General features: G+C 40.5%; 1 protein-coding gene across 1 annotated transcript in view; it reads right to left on the bottom strand.

Moving 5' to 3' along the window:
• Positions 1–5,469: 5,469 nt before the first annotated feature.
• LOC126212595 (uncharacterized) overlaps positions 5,470–16,639 on the bottom strand; it is a 66,279-nt gene continuing 55,109 nt past the window's right edge. The window contains exon 6 of the mRNA XM_049940024.1: positions 5,470–5,537. Within this exon, the coding sequence (XP_049795981.1) occupies positions 5,470–5,537 (68 nt within the window). The remainder of the gene's footprint in view (positions 5,538–16,639) is intronic.

Genomic DNA, 16,639 nt, shown 5'->3' with positions numbered 1-16,639 from the left:
ATGCGACATGTTTAACAAAGGTGTTACAATCTAAGATGTAAAATACGTTTCTTGATTACAAAAAGTTATCAACTGAAACAGTGAATGTTTAAATGACGTAACAAAAGTGTCTGTATTTTACTGTGGGCAACATGCGAAAGACTATGCACTATTGGTCAATTCCCAAAGCATTGAAAATGAAACACAATTTGCGTTGGCCACTTTGCTGCTATCATCCTGAAAAAAAAAAACGGAGTAATTTTATAGCTTCTGTGATGTGGAAGCGATCACTCAGAGACTGTTGCATAGTGTGATATCAACTCCTCTTCAGGATATATACTTGCGATACAGTATCCTATGGAGTAAGCCTTGAATGCATGGTACTCCTTGTGCACAGTAACTCTTGGACATGCAGTAACGGTTGTGGAGGTGGTAACTCTCGTATGTACAATAAATCTACTCTTGTGTGTACAGTATCTCCAGTGCGTGCAGCAACTTTCGTGTGTGCAGTTACTCTCATGGGTGCAAAAAGTCTAGCATCTGCAGTAACTCTTGTACAAGCAATAGCTCTTGTACATGCAGTAAGTATTGAGTGTGCAACAACTGTTATGCATGCAGTAACTCTCATACATACAGTTACCATTTTGCATGCTGCAACTCTTGTGCATTCAGTAACTGTTGTGTGTGCAAAAACTGTTTTTTTGCAGTGACTTTTGTGTACACAGTAACACTCGCATGTAGAGCTACACTGGAATGTGCAGGAACATTCAGCAATTCTAGCTCATGTAGCAACCATAGCGTGTGCAGGAGCTCTTGTATGCACAGTATCTCTAGTGCAGAGTAAGTCTTGCATGTGCAGTAGCTCCTGGATAAACAGTAGCTCCTGCATGCACAGTAACTCTTGCATGTGCAGTAACTCATGTGTTTTCTGCTAATGTGTGTGCAGTAACTGTGGAGCTTGCATTAACAGCTTTGCATGCTGTAATGCAGGAAGAAACAGATGGAGAGAAAGAAGAGTAGGAGGCAGAAGGAATGGAAGGACAGAGGAGGAAGGGATGGAGGGTGGGAGAAAGGGAGGCTGGGAAGGAGGTAGGGGGGAAGGGAGAGGTGTAGAGGAGGTGGAAGGTTTGGGAGAGGAAAAATGACGACAGAAATAAGGGGAGGAGGAGGGGAGGAGGACGGTGGTATGGGGAGAACACGGAGGAAGACTGGGGCAAAGGGCAAAGAGGAAGATAGGGAGAGAGGGGTGGAGGGAAGGAGGGAGGGAAAGAAACAGAGGGGGACAGAATGGAGGGAGATAAAAAATATGTGTACTATATTGAGATCACACAAACATGTTGAACAGGCAGTGAAGTGGAGACTGATGAGGAGAAAACAGTCACTAATTCTATGGTGATACGAAAAGTATAATCTTCGATGAAGTTGAGAGACATCGATTAATAAAGTGGAGAAACCAAGTTGTAGAACAGGAGCTGAGCCATATAGCAACTGAAATAAAATACGCTCGTTGTTGTGGTGTTGAACATTAGTTGTGCTGTCTGTCACGACAGCAACATAAATTTACAGTTCAAACACACGCACCAAAATCACCATCGATTGGACTGTCGATTGGAGCATTACAATAACTGAAAGACAAACACTGCTGTGTGACGCCGGTGGACAAGTTTTCAGAAAAGAATTGAAGGTAAGCAATCCACTCTAATGTGGGACGTGAGCGAGAGACGGACCAGCCGCGCTAGATGTTCCTAATGGCGTTGAGAATCCATCAATGCTTGTCACGTACCAGTCCTGCTAGATGGCGTTGTACGACCAACAACGTGCGCTCTGTTTGATACCGGCCCCTTATCAATGCGACCACGCAAAACAAGTGACTGCGAGAGAAACTCATGTCTCAAAACACCTCGCGATCACTGCACTTCACGACACACTCTTTACCCTACGCTATGTTCCTTAGCGAGCATCCACCACAACTTTTAACGTCAAAGTATGCGACACGTCCACACACTGTTTATTCGTCTTATATAATTACAAGCTAACAACTTTCCGTTGTTTCCCTTACTGTGAACACTTCTTTCTGTCCACGTCTCATGGCTCTAGGTCAACGAAAATTACGCTATTGGGGTCTACGGCGCGTCGCTTCGTGTTTCAAATCATGTGACAAAAATGCAAAATGGCAATAACGTCTGACTGCCTACACTAGAAGCATGAAACTTTTACACTGCCAACAGATCATCAACATCTATTAGTTATATAAATGTGAACTGGCTCCAACAAACTGTTCCAGGGAAAAACGGTCGCAAAGCCGGAAATACAAACCCAATAACGGATAAAAAGTGAGAGAAAAGCCATTTTTTCGTGCTATATAACTAACTAAACATGTGTCCTTGATTCCCGAGAATGACACACACACATAAGAACCACCTATGTACCTGACAGCAGACGCTGTATTGCCTCGTAGTCGCTGTAAGCAACGCACCTACCCTGAGCTCGTAGTGCCTTGTCAAGAAAGAAATGTAAAGATTTCACAGCGCGGCACACAAGACCCCCGCCCTCTGACACGGCCTTGGGCTCGGCAGTGGACCTTGACACACTTTGATGACGTTATTATGTCAGCCAGGAGATCTTAATAATTGTTGACTTAGGTGCGCTTTGCATGCTTGCATGTACTGTTACAGCTAAAGGCAATTCATCTGTTGCCATGCTGTAATACTGAATAATTATTTAATTAATAACTTCAGATAAAAAAGTAAAAACATTGAACGTTCACTACACCATTTCTAAATATCCTGTTCCACTAATGTCATTAAACGCCATTTTTACAAATCACAATATTAGAACGTTTCTTAATTTTCACCGGTACAATTTCGGAAATTTAGAGCGCTATATTATACTCAACACTGACATTTTCTTAAGACTGCTTCGTCTGTATTCACACATTCATCAAATATTATACTGCCACTTATCTTACGACAGTAATTCCATTCGTCACATCCACAAAAGTGGACAAAATCAATGCAACAAAATCAATGCTGTCGGCATGCGATCTGTTCCTGAATACACAGAACTCACTCCCGACGATATGGCTCCAAAAGGCCCATATGAGACGTTGATCGCACTAAATGTCGAACAGAACAAGAAGTGTTAATTTTACAGCAACGAAGCTAATTAGGTACCCGTCCAATATGGCCAGCTCTTTCCCACCTCTGTGAGTCTTGTGGGGGTACAGAATTTTTTGTAGTTTAATTCTGGATTATTTTCAATAAAAATTAGAGGTGCAAAGTTTCCTGTACCCTGGTCTCCTATAGAAGAGAAAACATGTAGTCGCTTAACATGATGTTTCCTTTTTAACGATTCACGCTTCGTGGATAGCGTATTATTGGAAAGGATATTATGTGCTAGTACAATTATTTGTTAGTTCTATATTATTATTATTTTTTGAGCTAATCCTTGGGCGACGGGCAACAGTTGAAGTTTGCTAGCAGAGGCCTTTATGTCACAGCAAGTGCAGCACGGAGATTCCAACTGCATGAGGCAACTCCGAGAAAAGGCGATTTTGAGAACCGCCAATGAAAGATATGGTCAAGAGTGTGTACAGCTAAACTCCCATAGAAAAAAGGTCAGTTCATTTCAGTATTAAGAACGCTTCTGTACCGAAAACATATCTCTACAAGTTTTCCTAATGAATGTTCATAGTCGTACAAATCAGACTAGGATATTACCAAGGCTTTAGGCGAATGATCAACCCATCTATATTCATAAACCGCTATCCTACAAAACCAATAACAGTTGCAGGTTTGTCTCTCTAACGGCTTCCAGGGCCAACTGAAATTGGAATTTCAGTATTGCGCGTAATTAATGACCGACTCTAAGAAATTAAAATTCTATCAAAATCTACTGGTTGAAACTTGTAGCGTTTCGTTAAACGTTTAACACAGAGAGACAGATAATGGACTTAGAATCTGTGTGTTTGCTTGACGCAGCGCAGCTGATGGCGTGCAAATACCCGGACTTTACTCATCCAGTGTCAGAGGCTGACAGCACTTGCCGACGCTGTCAGGTTAGCCCCCTAGCGATGGTCAGCAGACGCAACAGGCCCCGCTTATTAGGCGGCCAGGGAATGTGCGTAAAATAATCTGTCCAGTTAGACACGAAAAGGCATTCCACCTGCTGTCCACTGGAAAGACGATGACGTCCAAATCTACAGAGGGCACTATCGATTTTAGCTCGCTTGTAAAACGGAGCGCTGGGTACACCGAACATTGTGTGTTGTAAGTTGTCAACAGCGCAAAACTTACTGGGTAGGTCCCTAATGTTTTTCGAGCTAGTCATAATAACCGAATGAATTATAATAGAGTTGTACTGATTACCAATAAAAAAGTAGGTAATGCACGAGTTTAGCATACTCATTTTTGTAAGTCTTCTACAACAGCCTTTCATTGCTTCCACAGTGTATGTACTTTTCTTACAGTAATTTCGATAGGAGCCGTGTACAGCGAACGTTGCATTCTTGCTGGTGGAATCCTTCTGAAAAGGAGCTATGGTTTGGCGGTTTCTGTGTTTCTTATATGTTGTTTCTTTGCTGGTCGCTATGCAGTAATAGGACACAATACTATTTTGTAACAACGGTAGAAGATATTAAGTGAGTGAAATATGATTTTATCTAGTGGCTGAGAAGCTCGCCGACAGAAAAACAACAAACACTGAAGAATCAAGCAGCCTCCTTTGTTTTGTTAATACAAGCCATCCAATTAGTAAAAATAAAAAAAATGCATTTGTTTCGTATGTGCAAAGGTTACAAAAGTGTAGATATCAGTCATCGATGTTTGATCTGATAATAAAAGTTAAGGTTATGGCGCAGTAAAGATTTATTTGTGAGACACCAGGTGTGGGACTGACTTTTTGAAACCTACCATACAGGGGTGTAGTACTGGGTGCCAGGTTTCACACCGTGCAGCCATCCACCCTGGTGGACCCCAGTTTGTGAAAACCTGACGAAGCTAATGCCTCGTGAGGCACTACACCACTAAAGATAACACAAGTTTACCCAGCAGCTCCCCAGCGTAGTGACTGAGGCTCTAGGCTCGTGAGATAAAGGTCGCATACTCAGTACCTACACAACGCTAATTTTAGAAGAATCTTTATCAAATGGATGTGGTCTTTATTTTGCATTTGATTTTGTTTTAAACATCGTTCTTTTCTTAAATTTAATTTCTGGTCCTTGAAAGCCTCACTCCAGTTATTGTATTAGTTTTATTATTTTGCACGAATTAAATGGCATGAACTTGTATTTAAAAGAATGTGATTGCAGTAACGTATCATTTACATTTTCTCATAGTGCGAGACGAATTTATGTTTTAAATATTTGTGTGATGATAACCATCCAAAAAAATCTACATATTTTTTAAGAAGAGTGCGGAGCAACTATAAAGTCTGTAAAATATTTAGGTGAGCCCAGCCACCCTCACTCTGTAGGGTAAATGTCAGAAGAGTTCAATCTACACCGAGACACTCCTCAATGTTGGCAGTCTTTGCTAACTGCAGCGTAGACACGCTGCTGACTACAAGTAAATGACATACACATGAAGGTGAGAAACTTTATAACAGACTTTAACAACTGTGGTTGAAACCAGACATCAATGTCAACGAAATTTTAAGTTATGATGGGAATGTTTCTCGTAAGGATAGGTTAGCCGTCAATGGTGGCGTGGTGTTTAATGCAGTAACAAATTCGATGAAATCACAGATTCCCAATCTGAATTAACCTGGGTGGAGCTGAGTATCAAACAACAGTGAAAATGGTGATGGGATGCTTTTATAGACCACCTGGGTCAGGATCCGTAGTTATACAGCGCTTGAGACAGAACTTGCAGGATGTCATTAGTAATTTTCCTGATCATGCCGTTGCAATAGGGAGTGACTTCAACTGGCCAGGTATAGATTGGGAGTGTTATGCCATCAAAACTGGTGTCAGAGACAGGGTTTCGTGTGGCGTTGTTCGAGATGTCTTGTCCGAAAATTACATTGAGCAGGTAGTTAGGGAGCCAACTAGTGAAGGTAACGTGTTAGACCTCATGGCAACTAACAGACCTGAACTTATCGAATCAGTTAACGTAGAGGAAGGTATCAGTGATCACAGAGCTGTGACAGCATCTATGACGACGGGCTCTACAAGGAATGTTAAGAAAGGTAGCAGGATATATTTACTCAGCAAAGGTGACAGGACACAAATTTCAGAATATCTCAAATACTCGGTGATGAGGAAGAAGATGTGGAGAACAAATGGAAAAAATTCAAAGGCATCGTTCAATATGCCCTAGACAGGTATGTTCCGAGTAAAGTTTTAAGGGATGGGGAGATCCTCATCGGTTTAATAGCCGTGTCTGAAAAAGCTCTGTGTAATCAAAGAGCACAACATCTTATATTCAACAGAAGTAAAAACCTAGCTGACAAACAAATGCTGAGCAAAGCGAAAACGAGTGTAAGGAGAGCCATGACAGACGCGTTCAATGTATTTACCTGATTCCGATAACGTTTTCAATAAACTGCACAGTTTGGCATGGGGAAGTTCAAACGTAACGCTTCAAAGAGCAACCCAGTATGCCACAACTTAACGAAACGCGCGTTCGCCGTCCACCAGGAAGCGTGCTGCCTGTGCGTCTGCCGTGTTGCGTTGAGCCTGTGTCGCTTTGCTGCTCAGTTCTAGGACCAGGTTAACATTATGTTGCTTTCTTCCTTGAATTTTTTTTAGTCTGTCTCGAAATTTTTCCCTATCACTGCGAGCACGGTATTCCATGACTTGGGGTGGTTTTTTCGTCTATCAGCTTTGGAGTCACTTTCGTTCTAGCTTGCTTCTTTTTTAGAGAGACTGTTTCAGTTTCGTGCCCAGGATGAAGAAATGTTTTAAAGTGTTTGAGGCAGGTGTCTTGTGAAAGGAGTGATTTTTACCAGCACTCTGCGGAACTTTCTTGAGATCGTCAGTAATGGATGACGTTCGCGTCTGGTATCAATGCATGTTCGTGCAGTTACAATTAAAATAACAAACTGGAATTATCAATTCACTTTAAGGAGCACACATACTGCCAGAGTTGCACTGCCTTCGGTGGCAAGGGATTTATGGTGCAGGAAATTTGACATAGCGTTGAGGTGCTGTACATTGTGACCAAGGGAAGAATGCCTGATTTGATGGCGGAAATAGAAATTTAGGGCAATAAGAAAAGGGATATTGAACAAATACTAAATCAGTAAGGTGAATTCGATCAAAACTACTTTTTCAGTATTTTCTGTGACGCATGTTAATAAACATGTTGCAAGTTAGGATACTGAAGGCGCTGGTGTGATGGACCAGTTTGAAAGTATTCTCCACAGGACACTGTGACACGGGTTTCTGCCCCTCTCATGTCGTCTGCACAAAAACGTTGACATCGGCTCCACTGCACACCCACTCACCCCCCCCCCCCCCCCACACACATACACACTGGGAGATTTCTCATTCTTCTTCTTCTTCTTCTTCGTTTCACCCAACTTTGGGGTACGTTGAATCAATCACTTCTGTGTGTTCTGTGCCTTTCTATTCGCCCAGTACTGCTTCATTCTTTCTGATCTTGCTTTTCTTTCCTCATCAGAGATGACAATCGTTCTTTTCTTCCTATTTTGGAGCTGGAATCCCTCTTTTCTGTCTTTGCTTATCATTTTTGCGGTCCTGTCTGTGAGCATTTTTTCTGTGATGTGTAGTTCTCTTAAGTCTTTCTCTGTTTGGATAAACCAATTTGGTTTGGATTTTTTATTCCTGAAGTAGTCAAACATTCTTTTTGTAAGTCTATTTGGGTTCATTCTGAGAATGTGCCCATAAAACTCAATTCTTCTTTTCCTCATTGTATCCGAAAGTTTTTCTGTGGTTTTGTAGAGTGTTTCATTTTTGGTATGAATTAGTTTGTTGTTATGAAATTTGGGGCCTAAAATTTTTCTCAATATTTTTCTTTCTTTGATCTCTAGCCTTTCAATTGGGCCATGGTTAGTGATAGATAATGTCTCAGCTGCATATAGTGCTTCTGGTTTAATGACAGTGTTGTAATGTTTTATTTTTGAATTCCATGAGAGGGACTTTTTATTATAAGTATTTTTAGTAAGCTGAAAGGCTAGTTCAACTTTGTTTCTTCTTAATTCTATTGCTTTTTTCTCAAGGGCGTTCCAGCTAATCCATTCACCAAGATATTTGAATTCTTTAACAATTTCGATCTTTTGGTCTCTTACTTTAAGATATTTCATTGGCTTTTTTATATTTGTGATTATTTTGGTTTTTTCAAAAGAAATTTTAAGGCCTATTTTCTCTGCTTGTTTCTGTAATTCGAGGATCTGTTCTTTGGCTTCTTCCCATGTTTCAGCTAGTAGGGCCATATCATCTGCAAATGCTAGGCAATTAACCTTGATGCCTTTCTTTTTTGTTCCTAGTCGGATTCCACTATTGATTTTCTTGTTCCATTCTCTTACTATTTTTTCTAGGGCACAGTTAAATAACAATGGAGAGAGTCCATCACCTTGTCGTACTCCAGTTTTTATCTCAAATAGGTCTGAGAGTTCTCCCATAAATTTAATTTTGGAGTATGTGTTGGTGATGGTTTCTCTAATTAGGTTTGTAGTTTTATTGTCTAGGTTCAATTCTTTTAATATGGAGATTAGAGATTCCCTGTCTATGGAGTCGTACGCCTTTTGAAAGTCAATGAATGTGATGACATACGCTTTTGCTCTCGATTTTTGGTAGGCCATAAGATTTTTGAGGTTTAGAATTTGTTCTGGGCAGGATCTTCCCTTTCTGAAGCCTGCCTGGTATTCTCCAAGTTGACAATCTAGCTGGGGTTCTGCTCTGTTCAAAAGGACTTTAGACAGTATTTTGTATGTTACGTCAAGGAGCGAAATCCCTCTGTAATTGTTGGGGTCTGTTCTGGATCCCCTCTTATGAATTGGGTGAATGAGGGCCATCTTCCATTCATCCGGAATTCTTTCTGTTTTCCATATTTCTTCAAATATGTTTTGGAGAGATTCTATGGCATTTCTGTTGACATTTTTCCACAGTTCAGCTGTAATTTGGTTCTCTCCCGAAGCCTTATAGTTTTTGAGATTCAAAATGATTGATTGTAGTTCCTCGACGGTGGGTGGTTCTGAGTTAGGACTTGTTGAAGTTGAGTTGCTGAAATCCATTTTTTCAATTGGTTCTTTACAGTTGAGAAGGTTTCTGAAATATTCCCTCAAAATTTTGCAATTATCCCTGTTGTTGTGTTCAATATTACCATTTTTATCTTGTAATTGGAGTGTCGGTGGGCTGTACTTGGTTATTTTTTGTTTAAAAGTTCTGTAAAAGCTCCTAGTCTTGTTTTTGTTGAAGTCTTCGTTGATCTGCAAAAGGAGTTGATCTTCTTGTGCTTTTTTAATTCTTTTGAGGTTTTTACTCACTAGTTTTCTTACACTCAGGAAATTTTGCCTATTATATTCATTTTTCTGAGATTGCATCTGTTGCCATGCTTTCTTTCTTTGCTCAATAAGTTTGTCACATTCCTCTGTCCACCATGCGTGTTTTTTGATTTTGGTTATAGGTGCTACTTGTTCAGCTTTGGTTAGTAGGCTTTCCTTCATTTGATCCCAATTTTGGTTCCTTATATCTTGAGTTGCGAGGGGAAACTCCTTCGAATTCATTATCTTTTCTGGATCGTATCTTCTGCTTTTGGGTTTACTGTTTCTATCTTTCCTTTTGGGGATAATTTTGAGTTTTATTTTAGAAAGATAGTGATCAGAATCCAAGTTTGCTCCTCTGAGTACTTTGACATTTTGTATTTCTGTATGGTGTTTCCATTTTATCGCCACATGATCAAGTTGAAATTCACCCAAGTGTGGGTTTGGTGAGGTCCATGTCTTCTGTTTTCTGGGTAGTCTCTTAAAGGCTGTGGATTTCAGGATCAAGCCATGCGCTTGGCAGAGTTCTACTAATCTGACTCCATTTTGGTTAGTTCTATTGTGCGCTGGGTAGTTTCCAACAATATTTTTGTATTTCTTCTCTTTTCCTACTTGAGCATTGAAGTCCCCCGTAAGTATGATATTGTGTTTGTCTGGGATCTTTTGCACCGCGTCATCTAGTTGTTCCCAAAAACGTTCCACCTTTTCCTTATTTTTCCTATTGTCTTCATTTATGGGGGCATGTGCATTCACAATTGTGTATACTCTATTAGCAGATTTAAAAGAGAGTGTGGAGAGTCTTTCCGATTGTGATTGAAAGCTGATAATGGAGTCTAAAATACTTTTATCTATTATAAAGCCCGTTCCGAGGTGGGGTGTGTTTTTCATTATTCTTTTGCCTACCTTTCCTTTGTATATTCTGAAACCTCCGGAATCAAAATTGTTTTCATCTATGTATCGAGTTTCTTGTAGTGATGTTATGAGTATTCTATGATGTTTGAGGGTATCTGTAAGATGTTTTAATTTTCCAGTTTTTAAAAGAGAGTTTACATTGAAAGTAGCTATGTAACTTGTTTTTTTACGTTTCAATTTGCTTGATGTCTTATCATGTCCCGATTCATCTCTGTGCAATGCTGCAGACTCCCCAGAATCCGATAGTCTGCTTGCGCACCTTGGTGCAGTGGATTGTCCACCTGGGGTAATTTGTTTCACATTACACTCTTCCATGATTGATAGTATTATGTAAGGGGTGACTCTTCGAGCCACAAATTTACAACCACGGTTGTTAGCCCTGGAGGTTTTTCCCAGCCGCCCCTGACCTGGGGAACAGACGCTGACCAAAGACCGCCCAATGTGAGACAGTCGCCTTTGGATTTCTGGTCCTGTGTTGGTCCACGGGTGGTATTTTATTTCCCACCTACCCTACATATCTGTAGAGCTTTCCCCTATCCGCCACCTGGGGACGCGCCCGGTAGGGGAACAGGTTCCCCCTCGGGGATTTCTCATTCATTGGATTATAATTTTTCAGTTTGTACTCACTTGTTTTAAAAATGCATATTGGGTTCCTGATTTTGCCTTTATTGAAATAGTTCCCCTCTAAGAGCTGCTATGTGCTCTGATGTATTCCTGGTAAAGTTACTGCGAAACTGACATAGGCATTGTGATTTGCATTTGTCATACACGATATGCACTTATTACATAATTTGTATTTCTTATAATGATAACGATAGTTCTATTTTATTATTTGAATTGTAACTATATATATTTATGGACCAAATAGCTATTATTCTAGCAATATTTGATCGGCACCAACAAGCACACACAGCATTTACTCTACATCTACATCCATTCTCCGCAAGCCACCTGACGGTGTGTGGCGGAGGGTACCCTGAGTACCTCTATCGGTTCTCCCTTCTATTCCAGTCTCGTATTGTTCGTGGAAAGAAGGATTGTCGGTATGCATCTGTATGGGCTCTAATCTCTCTGATTTTATCCTCATGGTCTCTTCGCGAGATATACGTAGGAGGGAGCAATATACTGCTTGACTCTTCAGTGAAGGTATGTTCTCGAAACTTTAACAAAAGCCTGTACCGAGCTACTGAGCGTCTCTCCTGCACAGTCTTCCACTGGAGTTTATCTATCATCTCCGTAACGCTTTCGCGATTACTAAATGATCCTGTAACGAAGCGCGCTGCTCTCCGTTGGGTCTTCTCTATCTCTTCTATCAACCCTATCTGGTACGGATCCCACACTGCTGAGCAGTATTCAAGCAGTGGGCGAACAAGCGTACTGTAACCTACTTCCTTTGTTTTCGGATTGCACTTCCTTAGGATTCTTCCAATGAATCTGGCATCTGCTTTACCGACGATCAACTTTATATGATCATTCCATTTTAAATCACTCCTAATGCATACTCCCAGATAATTAATGTTCTGGTGTCTTCAAATGGTGACAGGCAAGTTTGACCATCTTTTCATATTCTTCTATTTTACATTCTTAATATGACAAGTTACATTTCTAATGAGAATGTAAAGACCTAGCGTCGCTTCTTAACAAACATAACATGTATCATTATCTTCTGCACTCACTTATGTACTTATTTATTGTATAATGGAAACAAACATGTATATACAACATCTGTAAACAAATGCGCACAGTCACTAGCTAGCACATTCTTACATCTACAGATCTAGTTGTCTGATATATTAGATTGCATCATCTGATGCGTGATGAATGCCCATTAAGGTTTCCTTGTTGGCTCGAAGACAATGGTCAGCAGCAAGACGGTGGATTGACTGTAAGGCCGTACCACAGTCGTGATTTGCATAACTTGCTCACCCCCATTTGTGAATTAAATGGTAGAGGAGGATTGTTCTTTTATGGATAGTTCAAGGTCCCTTTCTAATTTCGCCAGTTACCCTAGTCTCAGTACTGTCATAACAACAACAAGGTCACACGTGGCAACACCCCCTGAGGTCGTTGTTTCCCTTACTCCCTGATGCAAGGTGACACGAGGACCCAACTGTGATGAGTGGTGAGACCTCTGCATCCCCAGATGTTTTGCTTCGATTACCTGCATGTTTATTATAATTAAGTTATGTTGTTATTCTCCTGCTGTGCCTGGATCCTGAGATATATGTCATCATTTCATGAGACGATTATGTTGTTCCTTGGGTCCTGGTCCTTGCATTCAGAGATGTATGTCACAAGTTTGTCCAATAATTACACTGCCTGTAACGTGATATTTTTCGTTATACTCTTTAAAAATGAAATGTATATATCAGAGTACCTGACTATAACATTAATTAAATCGTCAGGCATGCCTAATTTGTTCAAGTGTTCAGTGAGGAAATGCACATGTTATCTGCTCAAATTGTATGTGCCAGGGAAGTTTATAACTCAAATTACACGAGTTGTGTGCTGCACTACAGAATTTAATAGTTAAATGACAATGATCCCTAACAACTTTTTTAGTTGTTTTATCCAACAGTTGACTTCAAATGCATTTTCATATAGTGAATGACTTTCAGGTGTTTCGATTATATGAACAATGGTATGACAAAGATCATCAGTTCCCACTGCAAGTTTTTCCAGCTCAGATAGCAACCATTTTGCAGGACCTGTACCAATGTACAGGTGTGAGTAGAAATTACAAGCCTGCGTCGACAGCAAATGGTAGTCGCTCTTTGTGGTGAAAATTTTTAAATTCTGTGAATTTATCATGACCTGTTTACACAGTCGGAAGCTTTTGTGAAACAGTCATGCCGCTGCTCAGGAAAAATTTCACTCATGCCGAATGTACTCAAACATCTACTATAGATGTACTGTACACCATGATGTGTATTCAGCTGTGATGAAATAAGATGTGATGACAAATAATGATGCTGCTTTGTATTGTTTTCATCAGAGATGATCATCAAATCTGCATAGTTTTCCCGTTGCCTGGCAAATTCTGAAACAACTTTATGAGCAATCTTACCATCACTATCGTTGCACGCATGAAAGGCGTGTGGGAGATAGGTATATTCTACATCTACATCTGCATCTACATGGTTACTCAGCAATTCACACTTAAGTTCCTGGCAGAGGGTTCTTCGAATCATTTTCATACTACTTCTCTACCATTCCACTCTCGAATGGCGCGCGGGAAAAAAGAAACCCAAAATCTTTCCGTTCGAGCTCTGATTTCTCTTATTTTATTATGACGATCCTTTCTCCCTACGTAGGTGAGTGTCAACAAAATATTTTCTTATTCGGAAGAGAAAGTTGGTGATTGAAATTTCGTAAATAGATCTCGCCGCAAAGAAAACCGCCTTTGTTTCAATGACTGGCACCCCAACTCGCGTATCACACGAAACGAGCTGCCCTTCTTTGCACGTTTTCAATGTCCTCCGTCAATCCTACCTGGTAAGGATTCCATACCGCGGAGCAATATTCCAGCAGAGGACGGACAAGTGTAAAGTAGGCTGTCTGTTTAGTGGGTTTGTCCCATCTTCTAAGTGTTCTGCCAACAAAGGGCAGTCTTTGTTTCGCCTTTCCCACAATATTATCTATGTGGTCTTTCCAATTTAAGTTGCTCATAATTGTAATTCCTAGGTATTTAGTCGAATGGACAGCCCTTAGATTTGTGTATTAATTTATACCCAAAATTTATCGAATTTCTTTTAGTACCCATGTGGATGACGTCGCACTTTTCTTTGTTTAGTGCCAATTGCCACATCTCGCACCATACAGAAATTCTCTCTAGATCATTCTGTAATTAGAATTGATCGACTGATGATTTTTCTAGACGGTAAATTACAGCGTCATCTGCAGACAATCTAAGTGGGCTGCTCAGATTATCATCTAGATCATTTATGTAAATCGGGAACAGTAGAAGCCCTATGACACTATCTTGCGGAACGCCAGATATCACTTCTGCTCTACTCGATGATTTACCGTCTATCACTACGAACTGTGAACTCTCTGAGAGGAAACCACAAATCCACTCACACAGCTGAGACGATACTCCATATGCAAGCAACTTGATTATTAGTCGCTTGTGAGGAACGGTATCAAAAGCCTTCTGGAAATCTAGGAATATGGAATCGATCTGAGATCCCTTGTCGACGTTACTCATTACTTCATTGGAATAAAGAGCTAGCCGTGCTGCACAAGAACGATATTTTCTGAATCCGTCTTGGTTATGTATCAATAAGTCATTTTCTTCAAGGTGATTCATAATGTTCGAGTACAGTATATGCTCCAAAATCCTACTGCAAATTGAGATCAGTGATATGGGTCTGTAATTCAATGGGTTACTCCTATTTCCTTTCTTGGATATTGGTGTGACCTGTGCTACTTTCCAGTCTTTAGGAACAGACCTTTCGTCAAGTGAGCGGTTATATATGATTGCTAAGAAACGCGCTATTGTGTCTGCATACTCTGAAAGGAACCTGAGTGGTATACCATCTGGACTGGAAGACTTGCCTTTTTTAAGTGATTTGAGTTGTTTCGCAACACCTAAGATATCTACTTTTATGCCACTCATGCTAACAGCTGTTCTGGTATCGAATTCTGGAATATTTACTTCGTCTTCTTTCATGAAGAAATTACAGAAATCTGTCTTTAGTAACTCCGCTTTAGTGGCACCATCATTGTTAACATTTCCATCACTATCGCGCAGTGACGGTATTGACTGTTTTTTGCACTGGTGTACTTTACATACGATCAGAATGTCTTTGGGTTTTCTACAATATTTTGAGTCAATGTTTCATTGTGGAAACTATTAAAAGCATGTCGCATTGACTTCCGCTCTAAATTTCAAGCTTCCGTGAAACTTAGCAAGTCTTGGGGATTTAGCGTTCTTCTGAATTAGGCATGCTTTTTTCGTTGCTTCTGCAACAGTGTTCTGACGTGTTTTGTGTACCATGGTGGATCAGTCCCGTCTCTTCTTAACTTATGCGGTATGAATCTATCTATTGCTATCGATGGTGTATCTTTGAATTTGAGCCATAACTGGTCTATGCTTACATAATTAGCTTGGAAGGAATGGAGACTCTCTCTTATGAAGGCATCAAGCGAATTTTATGTGCTCTTTTAAATAGACATATTTTACGTTTATTTTTAGTGGTTTTGGTTGATATGGTTTTGAGCCTCACTACAATGACCTTGTGTTCATTAATCCCTGTATCTGTCATGACGCTCTCTATTAGATCAGGAATATTTGTGGCTAAGAGACCAAGTGTGTTTTCGCAGCCATTTACAATTCGTGTGGGTTCATGCTCAAAGTAATTCTCAGAGAAAGCATTTATTACAGTTTCGGAAGATGTTTTCTGTCTTCCACCGGCTTTGAACATGTATTTTCGCCAACAAATCGAGGGTAGATTGAAGTATCCACCAATTATAACTGTATTAGTGGGGTACTTATTTGTAATGAGATTCAAGTTTTCCTTGAACCGTTCAAATATTATATCATCTGAGTCAGGAGGTCGGTAGAAGGAGCCAATTATTATTTTGGCAAGGCTGTTGAGTATAACCTCTACCCACAGTAATTCGCAGGAACTACCTATTTCAACTTCACTACAAGATAAACTACTACCAACGGACACAAACACCCCACCACCTACTTTATTTAATCTGTCCTTTCTGAACACGGTTTGCGCTTCTGTAAATATTTCGGGATCATTTATCTTCGGCTTTAGCGAACTTTCTGTTCCTATAACGGTTTCAGCTTCAGTGCTTTCTATCAGCGCTTGATGCTCTGGTACTTTTCCAACGCAGCTACGACAATTTACAACTACAATAGCGATTGGTGCTTTGCTGATTCTGGTCGTTTCTTTGTCCTGTACCCTTTGAGACTGGAACCCTTGTTGATCTTTACCGAGTCTGTCTAACCTAAGAAACCGCCCAGTCCACGCCATACAGCCCCTGCCACCCGTGTAGCCGCCTCCTGTGTGTAGTGGACACCTGACCTATTTAGCGGAACCCGAAACCCCACCACCATAAGGCGCAAATCACGGAATCTGCAGCGTACACGGTCGCAGAACCGTCTGAGCCTCTGATTCAGACCCTCCACTCTACTCTTCATATTTATCGATATCCTGAATTTTCATGGGATAACCAGTGCCTTCATGTTTATAATTACTGGGAACATCGTACTTTACATATTTACCAGAACACTCTGGATGGGAGTTAACATTATTCTCCTGGGCCACACTGTACAAAACAGAATTCA

Source organism: Schistocerca nitens, chromosome 11 (genome assembly GCF_023898315.1).
Source record: "Schistocerca nitens isolate TAMUIC-IGC-003100 chromosome 11, iqSchNite1.1, whole genome shotgun sequence".
NCBI classification, from domain to species: Eukaryota; Metazoa; Arthropoda; class Insecta; order Orthoptera; family Acrididae; genus Schistocerca; species Schistocerca nitens.
This window is presented reverse-complemented; position numbering and strand designations above follow the sequence as displayed.